This window comes from Urocampus carinirostris, chromosome 20, assembly GCF_059441175.1.
Source record: "Urocampus carinirostris isolate Australia breed hairy pipefish chromosome 20, RoL_Ucar_1.0, whole genome shotgun sequence".
In the NCBI taxonomy this organism is placed as follows: domain Eukaryota; kingdom Metazoa; phylum Chordata; class Actinopteri; order Syngnathiformes; family Syngnathidae; genus Urocampus; species Urocampus carinirostris.
In genome coordinates, this window is record NC_142368.1 from 22477937 (window position 1) to 22505510 (window position 27574).

At 37.7% G+C, this 27574-nt stretch overlaps 2 protein-coding genes across 9 annotated transcripts in view; one reads left to right on the forward strand and one right to left on the reverse strand.

Annotated features, from left to right (window-relative positions):
- Positions 1-2609, forward strand: part of fndc4a (fibronectin type III domain containing 4a) — a 46184-nt gene extending 43575 nt beyond the window's left edge. For 3 of the 5 annotated variants that reach the window (XM_088325414.1, XM_088325417.1, XM_088325419.1), the window contains one exon: positions 1007-2609. In XM_088325414.1, the coding sequence (XP_088181540.1) occupies positions 1007-1112 (106 nt within the window). In that variant the 3' untranslated portion in view covers positions 1113-2609. The remainder of the gene's footprint in view (positions 1-1006) is intronic. The other 2 variants (XM_088325416.1, XM_088325418.1) reach the window with 1 other exon arrangement.
- Positions 2610-2774: 165 nt separating this feature from the next.
- The window catches only part of LOC148346614 (low density lipoprotein receptor adapter protein 1), a 34333-nt gene continuing 9533 nt past the window's right edge, over positions 2775-27574 (reverse strand). Inside the window, exons 2-10 of one of the 4 annotated variants that reach the window (XM_088325412.1) lie at positions 21420-21562; positions 19104-19216; positions 12845-12959; positions 11385-11457; positions 11228-11320; positions 6016-6146; positions 4006-4040; positions 3897-3922; positions 2775-3058 (exon numbers count right to left, since the gene is read on the reverse strand). In XM_088325412.1, the coding sequence (XP_088181538.1) occupies positions 3012-3058; positions 3897-3922; positions 4006-4040; positions 6016-6146; positions 11228-11320; positions 11385-11457; positions 12845-12959; positions 19104-19216; positions 21420-21562 (776 nt within the window). In that variant the 3' untranslated portion in view covers positions 2775-3011. Of the gene's footprint in view, positions 3059-3896; positions 3926-4005; positions 4041-6015; positions 6147-10874; positions 10969-11227; positions 11321-11384; positions 11458-12844; positions 12960-19103; positions 19217-21419; positions 21563-27574 lie in introns of those variants that run through there. The other 3 variants (XM_088325411.1, XM_088325413.1, XR_015848312.1) reach the window with 3 other exon arrangements.

The window sequence follows — 27574 nt, forward strand, 5'->3', positions numbered from 1 at the left end:
GTGTTAGATTTCAAACTATGGCCATGGTTTGAATCACACATTTTCAAACAGGCATGTTAACATTGCTCAAGAAAATAAAACTACACGAGGTTTGATCAAGATGACCATTAATCAGGGTTTGTACACGTTTTTAGGGCCAAATTCAAGCACTTTCAAGGCCAATTTCAAAATGTTACCAGTACCTTCAAAGGAAGAAATCCAGCACCGGTCAAAAGAATGTTTTTTTGTTGATTTTGAGGACTAAAATAGTCTGCATCTTGCTGCTATAGAACATACTTGGTGCTCTTTTGAGTTGTTCCGATCTATGATCTACAATATTTTTGTTATTGAGCGGCTATAAACTGATAAATGTTCTGCTTCAACATTGCACACACCTTGGTTACGTCACACTCGTTTACAAAAACTGAAAGGGCTCTGAAGGTGTCGGGTAATAATTGAGTTCATTGCGGAAGGAGTACTGAATGTATAAAAACAGAAAAATGAGCCAAATTTGGATTCATAGTTATATTTTTGTTAAATAGCAGAGGGCATTTATTCTTTCAACTGAGTGCTGATCTTTTGCTTTTTGTTTTACTTATTTTAGTTTTATTGCATGTTTTTCAGACGATTTGTCTAAATTGGTTTAACTATATTTTTTTTGCATTTTAAGTTTATATTTTATTATGCGTTTTCAGGGATTTTGTTCGACTTAATCTGTTCAGTGTTTAAAAAGGAAATAATTTTGTAGTTTGCATTTTTTTTTGTAGATCTGAATATTTTGACTTGCATTTCATGTGTTATACAAGGATCCTTAGCAAATCGTATGAAATCACTAATTTGGTCCATGTTTTATTATAGATATTTTTAAAACAAAAAAATCTGAGAAGCTGTTTGGGAAGCTAAAGTGCCGTTTTTCTAAATAGTTCTCTGCTTAGTTGCGACCAGTGGGGGACAGTAAGGCTTTGATAAATATATTTTTTTCTGTTCTAATGACAATGAAAACTCATTTCTCCCTTCCTTGTCCTAGTTTCACCCATCGGCGCCCTCTATCAACATCATCGAAGTGTAACGAGGAACGAGCAAGGCGCGGCCAACTGACAGCCCACTTTATTAGGTACAGTCGACCCCGATGACCTTCCTGAAAACCCTGGCCAGCCTACCATTAATGTGACTCTTCAGGTGTTCTCAATGAAGTGTCCCATCCGAGAGGGAGTGCTTCACGTGCATGCCAAGGGAATTGGTAGAAACTCATTTACAGCATCTAGAAACACACTATCTCTGGGAGTGCCGCAGCCTCACTGTAAATAACGATTTTTGATATTGCCCTTTCCATCACTTCATTTCATGCCACCGTCAAAGGTAGAACATCCAAATTTAATTTGTGAGAAGTGTTTCAAGGAAAAAGAATGAATAAATGAAAAAGAAAAAAAAATCCTCAATGTACCCTCTAGATAGCAGTGGTGGGCAACCAGTTTCTGTACCACAGACTGGTTCATTGTTGGACAATACTTTTGTTTGTACTTTGAAAATAACAATTATAGCATTAATGAGTGTTACTCCACTGTGTGGTCATGTGATACATTTAATGTGCTCCTAATGTCACACCAAAATTATTCTCCGAACCACTTACAATAAAGACTGTCGCTTGTTTTTTGGGGGGGAATGTGGGAGAAACTGCTCGAAGGCACATGGAGAACATGCAGACTCCACACAAGGCAGCCAGTAGCTAGAATTAAACCCAGAACCTCTAAGCTGTAAGGCGGACTTGCTAATAGCAACACACTCTAATACAGGGGTCTCCAACGCAGTGCCCCCTTAAGACAGTTGGGGTGCCTGTGGACCTATTCTGAGTGTAGTTTACCAGTTGCTGGGTCATTGTGATTTTCTAGTAATATGATAAGGAACCCTATTTTCAATTATTAACCTGGTAATAGGTCATTTTAGAAATTCAAATAAATTACCGTTCATGGACAAATCTATTCCAAGTATTGATCATTAGTTTTAAGAAATTAACTGAAAGTAGTTGTGTTAGTTACCAGTCAAAAAATAAAAAATAAAAATATGGCTAAATACAACAGAATTCCAATTTACGGGTTTAATGAAGCAAATAAAATCTCCAGTTTTCCCAGCTAGCTGTTTGGTCAACTTTAATTTTGTAGCTAGTTATCTAACTAGCATTTTCCATATTTTGCATTCTATTTAGCCAACATATGAGCTTTTTTGCTAGTTATTAAACTAAACGTTGGCTTCCTTTCTAGCTCGATTTAGCTTTCGATCTAGTTAATCAAATAGCTTTTTACCATAGCAGTGTCCGTAAAGAAACAATAGGTAAAAAAAACAATGGAACTTATTCTTGTTTCTGTGCGGCCCAGCACCAAACCACCCACGGCCGGAATGCGGCCCAGTGGTTGCCAAACACTGCCCTATAGGATGTGGGAATGTTAATGAGATGCAAGGTAGTGACATAATTCTTCATACATTGTCAGATTTTTCTCCCAATTTTCATCTATTTGACTTGCATGCACGCCATCTGCTGGTAAAGATGTGCATAGCTCAACTTCAGACAAGAATGTCAGGCATTTCTCAACAATTGTATTCGCGCCAGTGCCAAATAAATCTTTTCGATGTCAGATTTGTGTCGTGCCTGGATGAATGGATGACCGTTACCATGGCAACGTGCCAGTTGTGGGAAGATTTCTTCGCACTCAGTGATGGAAGCCTTGGAAACTTCAATTTCAGATGTTTTATGTGCGTGCAATTGAAAGTAAACAGTGTTGTCAATAAGATGCACACTGTTAAAATAGGCTCATTTATTCTTCACAAGTTGAAAAACTGGTGGTTAAATGCACCAGTGAGCTTGCAGTTACCTGCTCCATCAAGAAAAAATAAGTCTGATCAAGGTTGTTGTCCTCCTTGTGGTGGTTTTAAGGGGCAGCTGCCCTCAACGAGTCAATATGGAGGGCATTGCTGATCCTCACAGCCTAACTCTTTGTTGTCAAATCCAAGTTGTCCTCTTTGTTACAAGCGAAGGTTCAATTCTGCATCTTTATAGATGAGTCAGCTGCTGAGCTGGGCCATTCTGATCAAAACAAAGGACAATGGAGGTTAGTTTGAAATCTTACAATCAACAGAAAGAACAAATGCTTGAGCCACATCAGACACAGCTTAAAACATGCATAAAAATCTACAAAATGTTACTGTAACACAATTACTTTTCTCTATAACGAGTAAAGCATTAATCAAATATTGTAATTAATGTCGTTACTGCATTATTTGGTTACTTAATTTATGCAGATCATGAATGAGTGTCCTCTGATCGCTGAATATGCTGGCATCACAACACAAAATTGATGAGTATCTCGGCTGTGTTCGTGTGCAAGCTCTTAATATTGCACAAGCCAGAAATATTTCAACAGGTTGGTGTACACCTTTTCTTCCAATTTTTTTTGGCTATTAAAAGCAGATCTTAAATGCAAGTACATATGGTACTTTCGGAGTAGTGCACTACTTGGTGTCAATAATCTGTGGGGTATTGGAATTTTTTAAATTAGTTATTGTAATTGTTGTTTTCTGTAAGATGCCTAACACTGATATTAAACATGTAATTTAACTTCAAGTTCATGTTTGTAGCAAAATAATGAACTATTTACATTTTTCTCAAGATTCATTTTTAGAAACGAAAGTGAAATTTTTAATGAGCAAAAAATCTGTTTTTCCCTGGTCAAGAATGGACAATACATCAAAGGAACACAACCATATTCCAAAGACAATTTTTGTGGAGGGCAAAACATATTGTACAGCTATTATAAGGTTGATGTGCATCGCTGTTGATAATTTATTCCCCTGCGTTAAAAATCTTCGATTTGATACTGTAGTCATGTTGCATAAACGTGTAGTAAGTTTCAACAAATGATTACCTGTGCGTGCGTCCTCCACATCCATGCTGCTGCATGACGCGTCAACCAGATTAAAATGGAATTATTTTCAATTTCATTGCCGAAAATAAACATGTTGCTTAAGGATTACCTTGCCAGTTGCTCGTCCACGCAGTCATCCACGTCCTATGGAGGAAACGATTCGATTATTCTTTACACTCACACGGCTTTAATTAGAGGTGAGTTTCTGCTCGCGTGATTGGGACGCCATCTAGTGGCAAATTCTTACAGCTTCTGCTCACATGTTTGGTAATCACATTCTATTTTAAATCAAAAATTGGGTTTCTTCCACTTTAAAAACACGAAATAAAATGGATCAGACCATGACCTGGCCTTATTAAATTGCAAATTCTAGATCATTTATATACAAAGCAGGGGGTCTTTACCATTTTCAAGATGAGAGCTACTTTTTGTCGCTGGAAAGTGCAAAGGGCACCCAGTTTGATATGAATTTCCAACTTGGCTAGATAACTGGTCAAACCCATTTATTTTAATCTAGTTTGTTGTATTTCATGTTTGATAAAAAAAAAAAAAAAAAAAGACTAAATTAATTTTTAAATACATTATATTTTAATTATTTTCAAACAACTCATAAAAATCTATTCAATAAAGGATAGATTATTCTATTTTTTTTTGGTCCATTAAGCCCAGGAACTGAAATTTAAGTTATGGTAGAAATTTAAATCATGTGATTACTATGTTGTTAACATGTTATTGCTTGGTTAACCATTACAAATATGGTCATATGGACTCAGTCAACCAATGAAGAAACCCCGTCTTCCTAGAATATCACAATGACCCAGCACTGATTAAGTATTTACAGCACTGGTCCACAGGCACCTCAACTGTCCATAGGGGGCACCACGTTGGAGACCCCAGGTATAAAGTTAAACACAGCCTAATTTTAGAGATTCTTTAAAAAAAAAAAAAAAAGATTGTTAATTTTTTGGGTTTGGGTTATTTTACACAAACATTTTATTTGGGTGGGTTATTTTGGGGGTTTTAAACATGATTGACCTAATTTTTACGGTCTTTTAAAATCATATATGCTAGTTTTGAACATTTGAGAGACTTTTCCCCTCAGTTACAGAATTCAAAATCAAACTTCATGAATCAATTGCGAAAACACAATATAATGGGCTAGCTTTTCTTTACCCTTTCCTCCTTGATGGTAACACTTAACAATAAATCATTAAAAAAAAAAAAAAAATCATTTTTTTAGACCCGGTTACAAAACAAAACCACCCGCAAAAAGTGAAAATCTGAAGTAGCGACGACCCTTCAAAAAAAAAAAAAAAAAAAAAAAAACTCATCTCATTATCTGCACCGCTTATCCTTATTAGGGTGACACCGCGTCCGCCAAACTCGCTCCGTTGCACGGCCCGGGAGTGACCTCCGCCGACTCTCAGATTCAAATTAACACAATCATTCGACATTATGTTAATTTCTAGGGTTCTTTTACTATTTAGTCAATTTCTACTATTTAAAGGGACAGTGTGTAATTAATGCCTCCTCATGGTACAAAAACCTTTCAGTTAAAAATCAACAACATTGATTTACTAGGCAAAAATACATTAACTATCAGACCAATGTTCATTTGAAAAAAAAAAAAAAAAATCATTGGCTCAGAAATTTGTACTGCTTTTACATAGTGGAAACTCTACTTAAAGTTGCTACCATATTTTTCTTACTGTTACGCTGTGCCCTTGGCACTAGTTTTCGTACGCAATAAACAGTGCCATTTAGAGGTCAACTGATACACACTTGGGCTTATAAAAGTATGTTTTACTAACAAATTGTTTCACAGCTTTTAAAATATATTTTGTAGCCCAATTGAGGAATCATTCTCAACAAAACCTACCAAGTGTCAGTGGTTTTACACAAAATCTTCCTATAAAGTTTGGTCAAATTAACTATAGAAGTAGAAGAGTCTTACTCGTTCCAAATAGTCATTTCTGACAGTAGTTTAGAGACAACTGTATATTTGTGCTGTTATTTTTGTAATTCTTATCAACTTTGAATCCTAACACCTGAAAATAAATCTCCAAATTTCTCCAAGGTGCTTATAAAGTGTGTGAAAATAGGAATTGCAGCAACGTACCCAGGAATCCTCGTGTTGGACAAGCCGCCTTCGAGCAGGTTTGCTGCGAGGCGATGGCGAGCTAATAGAAGTGGACAAGAACGGTTGATGGAGTTTCTTGTCCACGCTAGCGGACGTGCATGCGTTTGAGTCTGAAAACGCACAAGTTCGAGATTAAGAAAAGAACTCGACCCAAACACGTTCCTTTTAGACCCAATTCACACATCTTTAAGGAACAGATTTTAAAATATAGTCAATTGTTCTTTCCAGAAGGGCGTTTTTTCTGCTGCCTTTAAAACGACATTGGTGAGGCCCCATCTGAAGAAGAGCAATTTACTCGAGCATTTTTAATAGTTACCATCCAGTGTCGAACACACTGTTGCCAAGCAAATTTTTAGAAATCAACTGTAGAGGTAAAATCCAGCCCAGCACAGCTGGCAGGTATATAAACCCAAACCTGACAGAATAAATTGATTTTAAGGAAACAATCACAATTTAAACCCGGCGCGCTAAATATATATATATTTGAACACTCTGCTATTTTACTATTTCTCCCGGCTAGAAATCATGAAGGGGTCTGGAATTAAAATAAACTAAAAAGAAAAATCGAGAAATCAAAATGCATATTTTTTAACGAGTTATTTGTGTGATATAGCTGCAAATAAGTATCAACAACTGACAAAATAAATGTTAATATTTGGTAGAGTAGCCATTGTTTACTATTCTAGAAGTCAAACTTTTCTTGTAGTTTTTTCACCAGCTTTGCACACACTGCATGAGGGATCTTGGCCCACTCCTCCACACAGATCTCTAGATAGGGACAGCCCAGAAACCTGAGCCAAGAAACACGAAGTTTGGGCTCCCTCCAAAGATTTTCGATTGAGTTCAGGTCTGGAGACTGATTGCGCCATGCTAGAACCATGATGTGCTTCTTGCGGACTCACTCCTTGGTTTTCCTGGTTGTGTGCTCCGGGTCGTTGTCGTGTTGGAAGACCCAGCCGCGACCCATCTTCAATGCTCTGACTGAGGAAAGAAGGTTGTTCCCCAAAATCTCACAATATATCTTGCATGGGGCTCCACTCCAATTGAGATTGACCGTGTTTAGCTTCTTCCATTTTCTAATGATTGCTTCAGCAGTGGCCATTTTTTCACCAAGGTGCTTGGCAATTGCTTCGTAGCCCTTTCCAGCCTTGTGGAAGTGTACAATTTTTGTCTCTGTGCCTTTGGACAGCTCTTTGATCTTGGCCATGTTACAAGTTCAAGTCTTATTGATTGTATGGGGTGGACAGGTGTCTTTATACAGCTAACGACCTCAAACAGGTGGATCTGATTCAGGATGATACATGGGCCCAATCCCATTTCTCTCACTCGGCCCTGAGGACCCTCCAGTGAGGTCCCTCGAAGAGGAGTGCCCTCCGCGAGTGAAGTGCAAAGCGGAGATGGCTTGGACAAGACTTGCAAGGTTCCACCCCTGTCCAGGAGATGGCGGTAATATTAATTGGCTGTAGACCTCAGTGACGTATTGGTCTACGTCACATGTAAACAACTCGAGTCTCAACTTGTAGTGTGTCAGTTGGAGAGTTCGTGCAATGTTAAAAATGCCCGCTACTGCTGTGTTATTACCGATTGCCTGAAAGCTCATCATCTTTTCCGTGTCTCCAATAAACGGAGGAGAAATGTGCTATACTGAAGACAGCTTCGGCGCTATGTAGTGCTGATTCATCTTTACAAGGTACGTACACTCATTAAAAAAATGACCCGTTCGGTCAAATACAGTAAAAGTTAACATACAATGCACGTTCACATAATACCTTATGTTTGTGTAGACATAAATGGCAATCTACTTATTAGTATCTTAATGCCATTTTATGACATATAGTAGGGGTCTTTAGTGTGTGACATGATGAAAAGTAAACAAACACAAGAACAGTCCACCTGACCCTTAAGCTGACATAATATCGTCACCAAACTTCCCTGTACGACCCAAAAACCTTGGTTCATAAGGAATTTAATTCAAAAGAGTTGTCATTGGATATAAAAAAGCTCATTTCAACATGTTTTCATGATGCTTACATCATCTATGCCCACATTTATGTCTAAATTGTCTGTTATCTATTGTGTTCCAGAGTGGCTGTCCCATAAGCGTGGACAGGTTGGACAGGAATGTTCCCATCCTGTGCTTATGGTTCGATGTGAAGTCAAAACTCATTCAGGACTTAAGGTTGAGCAAGAAGGTCATGTGGGCCCTGCAGGAGCTGCTAAAGAGGGAACAGGGCCATGGCTGGAGGGCCTATACTGGCTGGCCCACGGTCTGTCCTACCGTGTGGTGTCACGGGTCTTCAGGGTTCCCAGGTCCACGATACACAGAATTGTCCACAGTTAATATGGAATAAATTGCCCAAAAGCCATGTTTTAGGCTTTGGAAGTCAGACCCACATTTGCATTCCGTGCTTTTCTGCATTACTATTCAATAAACATCTTTATTTTGAGTAACACCTTGGTGGTTTATTTCATAATGATGTGAGATACTGTGTGTGAACTATGTGACTGTTGGACAGAAAACAACTACAAATCACTCCAGTTTAAATAATAGTTTACTTTCAGAAAAACAAAATCACATTGGGCCGAAATACATAATAGTAAATAAATAATATGTCACAAATTGTAACAAAAATATACCAATACTTCCATAAAGCTGGAAAACACAAACTGGAACTTCATTGAGTTCTTAATAAAATAAAATATTTTCCTTTTATAAAACAAAGGGAAACATTGCAGGAATGTCACTGTTCTGGAAATTTGTCCACGAGCTTCCCAAAAAGGACGGGAACCGCTCAGTTTTGGCCACAGTTTCCTCGAGCCTTTTCCTCACTCCGGCAGACTCCGCTTTCAAAAAGTCAAGGAGTGTATCGTGCTTCCTTTTTTTTCTGGGTGATTTGGGGTTTGGCGCCGGATTAGAAGATGCCAACGACGTGCCCGTCGGTGTGGATGGCGTGGTAGCTGTGATGGTGGCCAGCTCTTCCACGGGACGTTCTACATTGGCCTTTAGGTTGGGTGGAAAAAACAAGAATTACTTAATGCTTGTGTATTGCACAAAAACAACTGTGTATAGGATGCTCAACAAGTTGATGTGAGAAATTATAGGATGTGTTCTGGATAATTATTTGATAGTGAATAGATACACAAAATTGACATGTTATTCTTATGGCTGTAAGAGCCTTCTATTGGCCAGCATCACATATGCTTTAGAATTGTCTCCACATTTGGACAACATTTTGAAAAGGTAATTAGTTTACTTAATATGTGTTTACAGAGAAGGCAGTGGACTGTGTGATAGTAATTTGTTTCAACTGTATTTCCACGTGAAATTCGGAGACATTACTCATAATGCATGATGAAAACTAATGCATTCTGATCTCACATGAAATAATCATATTGTAAATAAAACACGACACCCGAAATTGTGTGCAGTAAACAAGCGCGTATGTCCAGAACGTTATTCTGACTATGCTCCTTTAGCGACTGGCCATGTACATGTAAAAGCACGACTCGTTTAAGATACAAACAGGGATGGGCTGAACCGTGATTTTCTGCAGTTATCCTACTTTAGAGTTTGTAGCGTGAAGATTATTTTTTGGCAGCTCCCTTGGTAGATTTGTGCACTTCGTAAAGTAGCGATTTTGCAATGTTCATGTTTTAACGCGAAAATACGATTTTCTATTGCATTTACGTCCAACTAAGATATCTCAATACATTTTGTTGCAAATACATGCGTGGTTGTGGAAAACTACTTACATTTGTGCGGTTCCTTTCCGGGCATGTTTGTTGATATTGAGAATTCGCAAAGCCTTCTGGGTAGTCACTTCGCCGCCAAGTGAGGTAGGGAGCCCCCTCGGTCTTGAAGTGGTTACGACATGGTTTGAGGTCACTTCTGCCTCGGACTTGAGAGTATCGGGACACACTCCATTTTCACGTGAACGCGCAAACCGAGTGACTAGGGCACATAGCGAGTGAAAGTGCGAAGAATGGGACTCGGCCATGGAGTGCAGGTGGACTTCTAATGGGCGGACTAACAGGTCTTTCGGAGTCAGAATTCTAGATGATACACAGGTGTCCAAATACTTATTTGCAGCCGTATCACACAACTAAATTGTTAAAAAAATCATGCATTGAAATTCCAAATTTTTTTTTTGGGGGGGGGGGGTTTATTTCTCCCACAGTGGACATTCACTTATGAAGAAAATTTCAGAACCCTCCATGATTCCTATGTGGGAGAAATAGCAAAATAACAGGGTGTTTAAATACTTATTTTCTTTACTGTATATATATTTATGTACATATCTTTTAATGCTTTATTGAACACAGGCATATATTCATTACTATACAAAAATGTTACAATGTTTCAGTGCCGTGTGTACTTCACCGCTAAAGTGTACGTTTAAGCTAGGAGTACGCCATTGAACAATACCACATCATACCTGCCAAGTACTACGGTTTTGCCGTAATGAGTAGTTTTCTTGAACCCACTACGGTGTTACGGTTGAATAACAAAAACTACGGGTTTCCCCTTACAAAAAAATAAAATCGTAAAAACATTCCACCGCAAGATGGAGACGAAGTACCATTTCAAACAAAAGTCTATTGGCGCTGCCAGAATCAACTCCTTGCCCTGAAGAGTTATCGCGCCGGCGTGATGAGGGGGGCCTATCGTGGATGCAGTGCCAGAGCTAAGGCTAAGCGGCCGTCCGTAATCATAGTAAATGTGAACTCTATACCAAATAAGACAGACAAACTGGCTGTGCTGGTGAAAAACAAAGCGCACAGGAAGTGCAGTTTGCTGTGTTTTACGGAAACGTGGCTCACGTCTAGCGTGTAGCTACCTGGAGCAACCGGAGCAAACCTCTCCGATTCCCGGCTGCGGGAATTCCGGAATTCGGAGAGGAGGTGGACTCGCTAACACGAGGTGGTGTATGCCTGGGCACAAAGATTTAAGAATGTATATATATATATATATATATATATATATAAATACAAAAAATAAAATTAAATGTTTTGTTTCTATGTATCAAATATTGAAAAGAAAAGAAAACTATGAGGGTTTTCTATAACTTTTACATTAAATACATTATTGAGCTATTGTACGCTAAATGTTGTTATACAGCACTAAGAGTGGCCATTTATTGTATGAAAAGCGCTGTAGAAATAAATTTGATTTGATACGTTTTCATCTCACCTGCAGGAGGACACGGACTATCTGTTGACTCCATGTTTTGTTTGCTGCTGGCAGAGCACGAACAACACGTACTTCCCGTGTTCCTGCTTTTGTCTACAGATGAGAACAGATATTTCCATTTTAATCGGAAGAGTATTTTTATTAGCTTTTAACTGACCTTGTTGAGCCATTTCCCAAAGATCCAGAGCGATTTTGAAGGCCTGTGCAACGGTCAGCGTCACAGCTTGAGCCTGCACCAAGATTGTTTTGAATAGAAAGAAGCGATACAGAGACCACTCGCTACTTCGGGCTTCGGTTACGTTTAATTCACTCCTTTCGCGGATTTTGAATTCATCTGTATCGTGCATTGTGTTTTCTTAGACAGCAGACAGTGGGGACAGATTAGGAGGGGCGTTTTATGTTGGGTGGATGGGACTGTGCGCAACCGTGATAGGCTGGTGTATGCTGTTAGTCAAACAGCAGGATGGCACTGCCCTTGAAAGCAAACTGCGAAGCAGAGCGACTGCTAGCTTTTAGCGGCTCGTTACATTGAAAATAAATTCAGCTATTAAATTGGACTTTGAGGCAAGTCAAAAGAGCACAAAGTAATGCTGATCACCACTCGGTGCTCGTTGTAAGGGACTGAGGCGGTGTCGGGAGAGAATGCAGGTGTGACCAACTGCCACGGTTCAGGTACGTTAACAACCGTCACAAGGTACCCCTGTGGAACCTGTACCTTAGAAATGCCAGGTCCATTACTCATGAAACAGATAACCTGAAGCTCTATCCGAGGACCTACGATGCTAGCGCACAGCTAGCCAGACGCTCTCTAAATTGCTTTCTTACACTGAAAAGAAAAGCCCCCAATTTCATTTTACTTTTGTATGACAATAAAAACCATACATTCAGCTGCAATTGTGTGTTATTTGTAGATCTAACCTTATTTTAATACAGTCATTTACTCTCAGTTATTAATAATAATAATAATAATTCCCTTTGTATTGTCATTCTTTGTAACAATGTACACAGAACGAAATGTCGATACACCTGACCCGTTGTAGCGAGCCGATTAATGATGGCATCTGGAGGTAAGCTCAACCCTTGGGAGCTTTTCGCAGGTGGTCCTGGTCCCCATTAACAGCAAAAACAATTCTGCATGACACCAATTTTCTCTCTCGACCACCTCTCTCAGCAATAGTCACCTGGGGATAATGGATCACGGGAAAACAGTGCAGTTAGGGCGGCATTAGCTCAGGTAGAGCGCTCGTCTTGGGATCAAGAGGTCGCAGGTGTGATTCTTGGCTCCTCTGTGTCATATGTCGAAGTGTCCTTGGGCTCTACACTGAATCCCTAATGCACCCATTAAGCAGGTGGGCCCCTTGCATGGCTGACTCCCTATTGGTGTGTGAGTATGTGTGTAAATGGGTGAGTGTGAAACACTTTGTAAAGCGCTTTTGGAGGTCTTCAGTGACTTGAAAAGCGCTGTAGAAATGCAAACAATTTACCACTTACCATTTATCTCTACTCTATTTGCATAAAACTTGCTGTTGAAAAGTTTATATTTTTAAGCTACCACAAGGTGGAGCCAAACGTCCATTGCCTTTTAGTGAATAAATAGAATTTTTATACTGTACATACAATCTTCTTCTTTTGGCAGAGGAAGGCGTGACACTCAAGCGTCTCGTTGGATGGACTCTGAGACACATAGGCAAACACCTTGTCCTGACTTTTATCCGCTGTGCAGTATGAGATTCTGGGAAGGAAAAACAAAATTTATGCTACAAATCTTAATTTTGCATCAAAAAGCATTCAGTGACTTAAGTAAAATGAAATAATTTGCATTGTTTAGAAAACTTAATTTGGTATATCAAAATTTCATATTCATAGATTTATAATGAGTTTAAGATTTTCCTAGCTCACGCAATGATTTCAAATTTGGGGATGTTGCAATTGTGGCCTGCGAAGATCTTTGATACCCTGTGATTTAGGAATATACAAATGTAATTTGTCGTGACATTTACGTTTTTTAAAATGATGTTATTTTACATAAACGGCCTGACAAAATAGCTTGAAGCAAGAACACTCAACATTTTTTAGTTTTAACACTACAAAAACAATGAATGAATGAGACTTTCATTTCGAACATGGCAAAAGCAAAAACAACAAACTGACTAAGGTGATTTTCTAAAATATTTTTTAAAATTATCTACAAAATCAGCAGGAACTCGCTGGACTTGCATACTGTACTGATCCAGATTGTTTCCCCTAAGCGAGTCATGACCTTGATGCATTTAGACTATAATTAGATCCATTATGAATTAATTTGTGAATGTATCTGGAGGCAAGGGGGAGTATGTGATCAATGTCATTTTCTCCCCTCTCACATTTTCTTACTTGTTCTCAACATGATATCAACGAACACATTTGGTTAACTCTCTCAGCTCATATAATGTAAAAGTGACTTACAAGATTCTACTATGACAATGTTAAAATTATTAGAAACCAACATGAGCGAATGCAAAGGATGCAGCAACCAAACACAATGATATCATATATTGTTAATCCTCGGTTACATTGTCACATGGGTTTGGTTCAGTAAAACCTTGTCTACAAGGCTGTATTTTAGTGCCCCACATAAGGAACCAGGCGTGTTTTATTATTGAATTGGAAATTTTATAAAGATAAATATTAAGGGACATTTAATTTTAAAGGAGGAAGAGGGTGGGGATGTTGACATAAGAAATTTACCTTTAGTAGTCACAATTTATAGTCTAACAGACAATAACAACATAGATTGAATCTATGCAATCAGGATTCAGGGCTAACCACTTTACTGAGACAGCCCTGATTAAGGTAACCAATGATCTTCTATTGGCAATGGACGCCGGCGCTTCATCACTCTTGCTGCTGCTGGACCTTAGTACTGCCTTTGACACTGTGGACCATAATATCTTACTAGAGCGGTTGGAAAAATTGATTTCCCTCTTAGGGACCGTCCTCTTATGGTTCAGATCCTACCTCCTCAGATAGAACGCACTGTGTTAAATATGGTGAAATGACATCTGAGCCCTTTAGTGTTACCTGTGGTGTTCCGCAGGGTTGAGTACTTCGCCGCCTTCTTTTCAGCATTTACATGCTTCCATTGGGTGATATTATTCGCAAGTATAATATCAGTTTTCATTCCTAGGCAGATGACACTCAACTATATCTTCCGATGGAGGAATCTGCCACACTAAACTGTGGAAATTTGGAGGCCTGCCTCACTGAGAGAAAAGAATGGATGTCACTCAACTTCTTGCGCCTTAACTCTGAAAAGACTGAAATGCTAGTTATTGGTCCATCTAAATGCCGTGACTTGTTCTCAAAAACTGCTCTGAACATTGACAAATGTAATATCACACAGAGTGACTCAGTCAAAAATTTAGGTGTCATATTTGACCCTGATCGGTCCTTTCAAACACACGTTAAGAATATTAATAGAACAGCTTTTTTCCATCTTCACAAAATTGCTAAAATTCGCCCTATGCTGTCTCAGTCGAATGCGGAGATTATAATTCATGCGTTTGTTCCCTCCCGTCTCGATTACTGTAATGCATTACTCTCCGGTCTCACAAAATCCAAAATCAAGAGCCTTCAGCTGGTACAAAATGCTGCATTGAGGCTTTTAACTAAGACAAAAAAGTTGCAACCTCAGTGGAAATGTTTAAATCTAAGCTTAAAACACACTTCTATTCTATAGCACATGAATAACCTATATTTTATGTTCACAATATCTGTGTATTATTTGCCCTCGTGTAGGTTTTAGATCAGGGGATGGTGTCATAATAGTCTGTGGTTTGCAATAATCTGTGGTCTGTGCAGCCCTTTGAGACTCTGTGATTCAGGGCTGTATAAATAAACATGACTTGACTTGGTATTTGGTCTCTGCCTGTACCCATGTCATAAAATGTATAAATGTTAAATATCAACGTGAACAGATTTTATTTTAAATTTGATTTTGGTAAAATTAAAGCTGGGGCATCCTGGGGGCCATTTGCATTCAACATCCATTTAAAAAGAAATATTAATATAATAATAATAATAATAATAATAATAATTTCCTTGTATTGTCATTCTGTGTAACAATGTACACAGAACGAAATGTCGATTGCACCTGACCCGTTGTAGCGAGCCGATGCAGCCGCAGCCAACAGAGGGCGCCGCCGACCACTTTTTAAGTCTTAGGAATGACTCGGCCGGGGCGCGAACCACCGACCTCCCAGTCTCAAAGCGGGCGCCTTACCATCTAGGCTACTGAGCTGGTATATACAGTACTACTAAACAATGTTTCATGTAAACATGCAAAATGACTAAACATGATGTGAAGAAACTATCATTAAATTAATTTTCAATAAAAACAATAACCATTTTGTTTTCTGTGTCAATCTCATCCCAAATAATATGAAACATTTTATTTGAATGTTAAAAAGTTCAGTTGCTTCATTTTTGTCTTGTTCTGGTGCTGGAAGTGGGACTGCCGGGAGGAAAAAATATTTGAAATCCAACTAGTTGTATTATGAACTTTGATAGAAAACTGTTGTATGAACTTATATCTTTTTTTGTCAACGATTGATTTTCCAATTATTTCAATTCAAGTTAAAAGATGTGGACACTGCGAATTTTTAAAAAAAGACTGATATTTAGTGCCTCCTAATGGTACAAAAGACATTTCAGAAAAAAAAACATTGACTTGACAAATAGGTAAAAATACCTTAATTATCATGAGATTGTTAATTTCTATATACTGTGGATATATAAAAAAAATCATGGGTCGAAAAATTTGTATTTGCCACCATGTTTCTCTTTCAACTTGCTTCTACGCCGTGCTGTGAGGCACTGTTTTACGTTTGCATTAGACAATACAGTGCCATCTAGTGGTCAAATATTACACAACGAGACTTTAAACAACCCCGCATATTCCTTTTTTACAATTTATTTTAGAATTATTTCAACAAAAATTGACAACTTTTACCGTCATGAATCTAATTATAAAGGGTATGAACAAACATGACTTGAACGTATATATTACTTACATGAATTTGCAATTTTATTTAAAATAATCTGCATATCAAACCTTAATGTGTGGAGTTCTCCCCGTGCTTGGATGGGTTTCCTCCGGGCACTACGGTTTCCTCCCACATTCCAAAAAGATGCATGCCATGTTAATTGGCCAGATCAAATTGTCTCTGTGTGACCTGTGACTGGCTGGCAACCAGTTCTGGGTGTCCCCTGCCCACTGCCCGAAGATAGCAAATATGGGCTCCAGCACCTCTGCGACCCTACTGAGGATAAGCAGATAATGGATGGATAATTCGCATATCATTTGAATAATCATCTTGGTGGACTGTACTTGGGAATGTGTGTGAGCACTTTTCCCACAATGCATTCATCGTGTTATCGATGGAGCTGCCGCTCATTAGCAGCCTGGTTTCAAAGCATCCCGCACAGTGCGGGCCGCACACAAATATGTTCATTGAAATTGTAAAATCTATTATATTTGCATGAAACGTTTTCTGTGCGTGTCCATGACGACGAGTGACCCAAATAGCAAACCCCGGGATACCCCGCCTATAACACGTTTGAATGTTGTAACAGAAAAGGAAATTCACATTTTATTTTCTGACTAAAATCACTGTTCACCTTAACAAATTTGTGTTGAATTCAAACAATTTGTTTTTCTCTTGTTTTGTTTTTTTATTAATGTTCATTTTCTGTAATACACCCGAAGAGTAAAACATTATTGTATTTTTACTTGTATTAATGTTTGTTGGAAAGTGTGCATTTGGATTCCACACAGCAAAGGTGATTTTATTGGGGGTGAGGGGAGCTTTCACTACGTGAAGGGGGGAAAAAAGCAAGTGATTGACAGCACGCTTGAGAGTGAGCTGTCAAGTTGTGAGTGCTCGTTTACACCCAAGCACGTTTTCAGACTGTTTGATCTGCTGGCTGCAATGAGTGAGGCGATGGCTGGCGAATATCAATTTCATAAGCTCTTGTTGCTGAACAAAAGGAGAATGCACACACCATCATTAAGTATTGATTTGCATTGGGGATGGTTGAGTGTCAATACAGTTATTGTGCCTACATATACCTTACATTTGAAGTAGTGAGTTTTGCAATGGTGGTTGATAAGAGCTACCACCTAGTGGCCGTTTTACAAACAGGAGCAATCAATTATAAAGAATATATTGTAATTAATTTCAATCCATTCATATTTGTACTACTGGGAGGAATATCAATGTCAAGTCATGTTTATTTGTATAGTCCTTACTCACAAAGAGTCTCAAAGGGCTGCACTGACCACCATCAATTACTAGTATCATTTCCGTTTTGTATTTCCATTACTTAAATAATGGTCCATTCAAATGATTTAGGTAGCCTCCAACAATACCAGATATTAACATCACGCTGATACCCCATTATTCTGAAGGCGTATGTTCTTCCCATTGATATATAATCCCTCCAAAAAATAATAATAACCACTTTATTCAGACAGATGGTAAGATCCTTTCACATCTCTTGCTGACATTACAGCTTGAAACATGGCCAATTAATCTGTGTCGAGGAAGAAAATTGAGAGAGTTCAAGATGAGATGGCAGCATGAGCGGGAGTGAAAACGGGGATCAAATAACCATTTGAGTGCTCTGCCTGGAGGTCTGTTATGGAGGATAATACAAACGCGTAGGGGCTGCCTACTTATATTCACAACAACCTTTCTTGGATTTTCTTATTATGCATAAAAAATGTTTAAGCAATATCCCTAATGAAGAATGCTGCCAGAAAATATTTAGTTAGCTCAATTGTATACATCAGAAAGCGAGTGAAATAGGAAATGAATGATGGGAGAGAGAGAACGAGAAACAGAAAAAAAGAGAAAGAAGAGAGGAAGTGAAAAACAAGCAATGAGGGACAAAAAAAAAATACACAGCATATGTACACAGGCAAATGAGAGTGAGAAAGAAAGAGATAGAGAACAAGACAGAAAAAGAAAAAGACAAAGCAAAAAAAAACGAGAATAGGAAAGAAAGTTAAAGACTACGGATGAGAGAGAGAGAGAACGACACAAAAAGAGAGATACAGAGTAAAGGGACAGAAAAGGAGAGAGGAAGTGTAAGAAAGATAAACAGCAGATAGAAAATAAGAGACTATGCATGAGAGCTAGAGAGAGAGCGAGAGAGAAAGAAAAAGAAAAACTCAAGAGCTAAGAGGCAGAGGAAAAGACATAAGTGAAAAAGAAAGACAGAGAAGGGAAATGTAAGACCAAGAAAGACATGGCAGAAGGAAGTGCCAAGTTACAGAGAAAAGGAGATAAGTAAAAGAGACAGACAGCAGAGGTTAAAGAGAAAGAGTCTAAGAATGAAAGCGAGAGAAAAAGAACGAGACCCAGAAAAAACAAAGATCAGAGATGGACAAAGAGGGGGAAAGGAAAGAAACTGAAAGAGAAAAAAATCTGAAAAATGGGAGAAAGAGAGAAAGGATGAGGGACTGAGAAAAAAAAAAAAGATCACTGAGTCTGAGAAAAAAGGGGAGACTAAAGAGACAGAAAAGGAGGGGGAAAGTGAAAGAGACAGACAGTAAAGAGATATGAGAGGAAGAAAGAGAGAGAGAGACAACGATAAGGAAAAAGAGAAAGGCAAAAATCATTAAGGGAGAAAGAGAAAGTTGAAGAGAAAGAAAGTTATGAAAAAGGGGAGCAAGAAAAAAAAAACGATAAGTAATAAGCTAAACAGACAAAGACAAAGGGACCGAAATAGAAAAACTAATTTGTTTGAGAATAAAATGATTTTGTCCCATTTCTTTATAGAAAAGGACTTCTCTCACGGCACTACTCTAACAAAATGATTTATGTTTCCTTACCTGTAGATGGAGACGTTCTCCACCAGGGCGGCGGTGTCTGTATCGGTGATGACGATTCCTTTCGGGGAAACTGTCAGCGTCACTTTACGGAAATTTTTAGCACCCGCTCGAGCCTGTACATCACAATCAGATCTTCAGTCGGGCGAGAAATGAAAAATTTATTTCTAAGGAGAAAGGACAAAAGGAGCCCCCCATATTTTTGTCATTTGTAACGGAGAATGAGTGCGTGGCCGGGAGGAAGTGTCTGACCCCCCTCCAGCTCCCTTCGGGTGGTCCATCTGGGCCCTTGATTTGTCCATAATACTGAGCTTGCAGTTTGGAAGGCCGCCTGTTGATCTGCTTGTGACGCTATTTAGGGTTCGTACACCTTCTTCATAGACAAATTCAAGCACTTTTCAAGCACTTTCAAGGCCAATTTAGCATTTTCCCAGCAACTGACTTTCTTTCTTCCAAGGAAGAAATCCAGCGCCGATGAAAAGAAAGTTATCTTTTTGTTACCTTTGATGACCACAATAAAATCAATTCCTTAAATTTAACAGAATTATCTATCATATAAAAATATTTTAAGTATTGGTTACCTATTTTACAAGAAAAAGTTTTAAAAACACAGTAAAATATATCATAAAATCATTAAAATACCGAAATCTCGTATGGCGGATAAATTTGCTCAATTAAAATGGTATTTCTCAATTTATTTATTATTAAATTATTAATTTAAGAACTATTAAAATATAACAATATGGCAAGAAACCGCTAATTTTAGGTATTTTTATGTTACTAAATAAGCTAGTTAAAATACAGTTAAACAAGACAAATATAAAAAAGTTTTTTTTACCTATTATTTAAATTAACTTTGGATTTTTTTTCCGACTAGGAGGCACTAAAAATGTCTCAGTCTCTGCAGATACAGTGTCTGAATCCAATACATGCATTGAAATCGATTTAAAAACACTGGGAAACTAAACAAAAAGATTTATGTCCCTTCTTAAGCACTAAATGTATAATACGTGCCAAACTTGATCTCAGAATTAAAGTGTTTCTCATGAATAATTGTTACATAATATACATTTACATGATAGAAAATGTAGCTATGATATATACATCATTTTAATGTTGGCCTTAATCGCAAAAAACTTATGTGCAGCTAAGATCCTTTATAAACATTGTATTTTTTTAACAATGGGGGTCCAAAGAGGACTCCCGCGACACGGGTTACACTAAGGTTGTTAAAAGGGTTGTGATTGCTAAAAATACAATAATAACAAATAAGTTATTTATGAGCTTGTTAAATACCACCGATGCGGATAACTCTTACATGGCATAAAATAATTAGCACTCGTTTAAACATTATGTGAAGCCACGTGCATCAAATCTGATAATTATCATCATGATGGTTCCATCACTTCTCCTTCAATCGGTGCATCCTCAGTTTCATTTTTTTCAACTGCTCATTTTAAATGAAATGTTGACGTGAAACAGATGAACAACAAAACTAAAAAGAAAAGGTTTAATAGTACTATCTGTTCCATGCCTTCCGGGTACCAATCATGCAGCTGGGAATGGATGGTGTACTACAACAACGTGGTTTGATTCTTCCATCTTTTGAGAAAACGTGGGCATTGCAGCAAAGGGGAGAATTATTGGTACGTAGTACTTTATTAACATTATATTTGTACCATTTTATTTGGTGGGCTAGATTCAAAAGCCTAATGGGCCATATGCTCATATATGTAGTCGACCCTGATTCCAAGGACTTTTCAAGGACATAGAATTGCCGCCTTGTAAAACAAAATAAAATGAATGGAAAGTGCAAAAAATAATAAATAAATAAAAAGCACTCGAACAAGCACAATCATGTGAGTGGAAAGTGCTAACGAGTGCAATTTTAGGCAGGGGAAAAAAACAACAGTAACAAGCTTTTATCGCACCGAAGTTGCCCACCCACCAAAAACTGCAATCCTCTTTTGGGTCGATGTGTTTCCAAGGGAACAGACGGAGACAAGTGTGCACTTGCTGCAATAAATCAATTCCCTCTTAATCCAAACATTAGGTTTACTCTCTCATTGAGAAAGGGGGGCACCAAAGCCCTCTATCAGATTAACCTACACCCCATCTATTGATGGTGCAGTTCAGAACAACCCAGAATGCATCCAATACCATGGACGTTTATATCAGTCAAATAGAACCCAGTCATTTATTTCCAGTGACGTCATTTGAGACTTCAACATAGAGCAGAGTTTAAGTCACAATTTCATCAAAATACTGAGTAAAATGTTTGATAATGATAATAATAATAATATATCTATAATCACTGACCATGGTCACAATCCTGTGGATGGCAGCGGCGGCCATGTCCTCACCCTTGGGCTGACCCACCAAGGTCATTCCCAGGTACTTGACGTTGAACACCATACCCTCCAATAGAGTCTCTTTGGTGTCGGTCCAGTTTTCTGGAAGCTCTGTTTTTGGGGAAAGCACCGCAAAAAAATATTACAATGAAATGATAAAGCCATCATTGATTTGAATACCTAAAGATGAGATAACAGAGGAACTTTAAAAAAAAAGAAAAAAAAACTAAATATGTACTTTTTGTCAATAAAATACATGCCTCGAAAATATTCAACAGTTTTTACCCGTTATTCTGTTATTATAACTCGATTCATCTTTATTGCCATCGATAACAACATTGTGAACATTGTTTACAACAAGATTAGAAATGGCCTTCCTAAGATAAATACATAAAAAAAGACTTAAAAAAGAAAAATAAGACGAAAAATGTCAGGATACAGAGGCAAAAATATTCAAAACGAAGTGCATGGAAACTGGGATCGTAACAATACTGCAATGAAGAATATTTACCAGCTATATAAATGCAGAAAATGCGTAGATGTGGATTTTCTGACCGACACATAGCATTTATCGGTCAAAGATTGATTCAGTCAGATAAAATGAAAAAATAATTCTACAACACAACGTTCCATACTGCCAGTAGTTTACTTATTATTATTAGCTCTATCACGCAGGTAAGACATTTGAAAGTTACCTTTTAGACTTGTAAACAAAATGTAAAACCTTTTCAAGGCTTTTATTTGCGGTTATCAAATTTAAGACTTTTTCAAGTTTCTAAAACCTTGTGGGAACCCTGATGAGTGGTGTTGGTATGTGGTACTGGTATGGAAGGCAATCACAGATTGGAGTATTGTTCTGAAAAAATGTGGTATCTAACAACCTTAGTGTTTGTTAAAATTCGTATTAATTTTTTTATTTAATTTTTTATATTTTTCAATGCCAATTTGTTTGGATTACGTTTGTCTTGTTTATTTTAAATGGCTTTTATTGTTAGTTTGCTTTCTTTTTAAATTTGACAACTATGCATTTTGCTTTACATTTTTATGTTAGCCTTTAATTTTTTGTTTCTGTCCCACCTCCTGCTGTGTTCATTTTTTCCTTTATAATAATGATTATTATTATACAGAACTGTAATCCTTTATTTATAGCTGATAATGGGGACCAGGACTCCCGCGATATGCAAAAGTACACTAAGTAGCCAACCTGGCCCCCATTTTTAACATTTGCTCTTGGAGTTTTTCTAGCTTTAATTTTGAAAATCGTTGGGAATGAAACGAATTATTCTTTACTGAAATTAGTTAACGAATTTGCCTCTAGGTGTTGCTTGTGCTCCACCATAAATCTTTTTTTCTCTGAAGGATGCTAGAATTTCCTGCACTGATTAAAAAAAATTACGTTATTACTTTGAGTTCTGATATAGATAACTAATCCCAAGAAAATTGAATCTATGAACCAGGCCCTTTGAAAAAGGACACACAATTTATTAACACAGACAATCAATTATACAAAAAAGGAGGAAAGGGAAGTGTTGGTCTTTCATGCTGCCGATGTCTTTGTTTTGTCCAGATTTGGACAAATAAGTTGCACCATTAGTTCAACGAGGGAGGCCTCAATCTCTATTGGGAGGTTCTAATGGGTCCACACAGGCCTGGGCCATCTGTCGTCAACACGCTCGCCTCCCGCTACTTTGTGCTAACACCAGGCAAAAACTCTGAATTATTAACTCCTTTTCAAAATTGCGCCTCGCCTGCCACTCGGGTGCGTTTGATGTGAGCTCACGCTCACTCGCTCAATCCTGCTTGGAAAATACGACACGTCCACTTCCGCTCAAGCGCTACGGATTGCAACTGGCTGTGCTTGGAATCGATACATTTGACTGAATCATTTGGAATTGTCAGTTTATATCAAAATACAAATAATTTACAAGCATGGAACGAGTCAAGTCAAGTCATTTTTATTTGTATAGCCCTAAATCACGAAGAGTCTCAAAGGGCTTCACAAAACGGCTTAAATTGACACTAAGTTATTGTTGCCCAGCCTTTCATAAGGGTTTGGGTTTTTGGGTACCCTTAGTAGCAAGATGTCGAACAATTATGTTATTTCCCTCTAGGTGAAGCTCATGTTCTGTAAAATAAATGCAAATTTCTCAGCCTTTAACTTTTTTTTAGAAATGTACATTTATATGCTAGTTCATGTATTTTTTCTTATATTCCAATCAATATTGTTTTTATTTTTTTAAAGGATTTTGTTTTTGTACCTCTAGGAGGCACCAAATAGTGCAAAATGTCTCTGTAATATAGTATTAGTACATTAGTTATTGAAATAAATTTGGAAAACTGTCCTCCAAAACTTAACTTTTGCGAATATACACTCCAAGTATTTACACATTTTATATTTCAGGGAGGGTCAAGCAAGGTCGAGTTAAAAACTTTTGCAATGGAATGGAAAAACTTGTTAAAAGGAAAGTGAGTATTGTTAAGTGGATTCTAGACGTCAAAATAAATATATTGATTTAAAAAAGAAGCAAAAATACATAAACGATCATATAAACATGCTTTTCTTAAAACATCATAGGTCAAGAAATTTGCATTTATTTTACATAACCAGAGCCTCAGCGAGAGGAAGCTCATATAGTTGTAGGCCAACTTGCTGCTATGGGTACCCAAAGACTCAAAACTCGCAAAAAGCTTGAAAAAAAAACAACAGCAGGGATGGTGTAGTTTGGTCACTTTAGGTCTCTGTAATTTATTTTCTTCCTTGTGATTTTTAGCACTTGTTTTCGGTCGCACGACACAATACAGCGACAGCTACTTGTTAAATAATACACACTGTCCCTTTAAGTTCACAATTTATCAGTCTTTGTTGGTTTCGTAGCGGCAGACAGAAACAACAGAAGGCCGTTAAAATACACCTATCAGTCACTTGTTATGAGTCTAGCACCCCTATAACTGAAAAGCTGCATCCCCCACCCTGGACACAGATGTTGTTGATATATTCCCCTTGCATTGGCGTTTTTTATTCATTGGGGCCACTTTGAATCTAGGACACAACCTTAACGCGGAGGAAATAGGCTGCACGTTTGGGGATGTTTGCACACGATGAAAAAAAACAACTCCCACCCCAATTATAAAGCAATTAGCGCATTAAAGAGCTGGGAACAATCGAACGGTAGCTTAGCAGCTGCTCCGTAAATATTGACGACAATAAAAACAAGAACGGGGGATGTCATGGGAGCAGCCGGTGTGGGTTACTCGGCAACCGCATCCCTAACAAGCTGGGGCGGGGGCGGAGCTTACAGACTGCATGGCTGAACGCCATCGCTGGAGCGAGGCATGATTAGCCCGGGTCGCTTGGGGGTGTCAAATCGTACTCTGACTTTCTTCTCCACGAAAGGGGAAGAAAAACATCGTAATCTGTGTTTACTCTGTTATGCAAATGAGGCTGGAATGACAGTTTGCGATGCTTTTTATATGCAACCTCCAAAGAGTTTATAACACTGGAAATAATCCACTAACTGTTTGGAAGTTATTTTCAAGGCTTCAGGATAACATTGTATTAGTTTTTTACTGAGAAATGAAATTTAAATCACCTTTAGTAGTTAGCAAGTCTTACCTCCTTGACTCCTTCAATGTCTCACGTGTTTTTCCCATTGATGCCTGCATTTTTCCATGATACCCTAATTTAACACATTTCTCTTTGAGTTAAAGTTGGTGTTCAACCAGGGTACTACTTCATGTCTGGATTGAGCTAAACATGCTAAATTATTAGTGTTGCACAAAACTCATACTCCAAATTAGCGGTCGCCATTTTTGAAGCAAAGAACTCCTCCTTTGTTACCGTTTATGAGGGCTAACAGTTTGAGATGTATTTATGAAACAAGCACTCTTTTTGTGTTATTACTACATTGTTACTGTTATTTTTATGTTATTACTAGATTGGGATTATCAGGGGATGAATCAATCTATGTGTTATTCGAGTGTTGTTACAATGTTATTACTAGGTTGTAATTATTAGGAGTGGCTCAGTTAATCTTACTACAACTAGGTTGTTACTGTTACTATGATTACTAGGTTGTAAGAGGTTCAGTTTTTACAACTTTGTTTATTGTATTATGTTATTACTATGTTCTTACAAGGTTATTATTGTTGTAATTACTGGGCTGTAATTATTAACAGGGGCTCAGTAAATATTTGTGTTATTACTATGTTGTTAATATGTAATTATCATCTGAATTTCCCTACGGGGATAAATAAAGTATCTATCTATCTATCTATCTATCTAATACGAGGTTGTGATTATTAAGCGAGTGGCTAAACATGTTTAATTGCTATGTTATTATCATGTTTCAACTAGGTTGTAACAAAAGGGCCTCAGTCAATCTTTTTGTGTTACTACATTATTATTATTATGTTATTACTTGGGTGAAAAATCAAAGGGGGTCAGTCTTTTTGTTCTATCATGTTGGGGTTTTAAGTTTTTCCTTGCCCTCATATAAGTTTTGGATCAGGGGATGGTGCAATAGTAGTCTGTAGTTTGCAATATAGTGGTCTGTGCAGCTCTGAGACTCCATGTGATAGAAGGTTATACAAATAAACATAATTTGACTTAAGATGAGTTAGTCATTACTTGGTTGATCTTAAGAGAGGCTCAGTCAATCTGTTTTTGTTATTACTGTGTTATGTTATTATCATGCTATTATTGTTATGTTTTATTAAAGATGCATTTAGAGTTAATATTGAGAAATGAACATGTATATAAGGACACTTAACATGTTAAAATTCCTTGTGCCAATACAGTACTACTGATGGGGAAAAAGAAACCCTCAATAAGTATTTCCTGTTGAGGAAATACTTAAATAATCCAATTCATGCACAAATGTAGAAAATTGGAATTTCCCTGCAGCTATTTATTCACTTTATAAGCCAGCAGTGAAACTCTTCATGAGACAAGTGATAATATCGATACCAATCTTTCCACTCGAGTAAGGAAAAAAAATGGGGATACTTATATGAAATAAAATGGTTTTTTTTTTTCTCCCTTTCAAGTCTGGAAAGCTGCAGCTATCCTTAGCACAAGCAAAACCAGCTTTCCGCTTTGGAGGGTGCTGATCTCATTTTAGAGATCGTGGAGTCAGTGGGGGGGTTGGGGTTCACTCCCTTGGGAACGCCACTAATGCAGAACGCCACTTGATATCCTTTTAGTGAGTAACGGACACCTTAAAACTGGGAATTAAAGGGCCAATCAGGAGAGTTCTGCATGTTTAAAGGGGGACAACAGGCTTTGCAAGAAATATTTTTTATGCAACATGCTAATGTAAAGGACTATGATTAATTATGCATGTCTTTAAGTATCAACACGTTTTAATGTTGTAGAATAACAATTTATAAATATGTCATATGTCCAAAACAACCACAGCTGACAACCATTTCGATTACCCTAAAATTCGGACTATAAGCCTCGACCTTTTCCCAAAATTTCAACCCTGTGGCTTATGCAATGATGCGGCTAATTCATGCATTTGGTAAGAGTGAGACAGGTGGCATATATGTGTCTAGGAAGACACATTTTAATGTAACTTTCCGCTTCAGCATTAACAGACACTTATCATGAAAAAGGTGTCAATCGAAAGAGGAGGGCCAACTACCCTATTGGGGATACTTTTACGAGTTGTTTGTTTGTAAACAGAAATAATGTGGCAAAACGGGCTGCAGGGAACGTTAAGGGGTTAAGGTACCGTATATTTTTGAAACTATGTGTACCGTCTTTCTTTGTAAATATCTCATGTTTAAATGTGGGCACATGCGGCAATTAGTCTTATGTTGGACAAAATGGTTGTCTTACCTTTAAAAATGTACTGGGTACAGCTTACAATCAGGTGCGCTCTATAATCTATGTTTTTTGGCGTATATCATAGTGCTTGTACATTAATGTCACATTTTTTTGGATAGTAATAATATTATATGATAATCCCTTGGAACTTCTTACTTTGTGCCTCAGTGCATCACAAGCTAAAAAATATTCCGCGATCCCTTATCCCCAAAAACATATCCCTGGGAGTAGGGGCCGGCAGAGCGCATTTTGTTGGCTGGCACAACACAATATTGTCTAGTGAACATCAATGT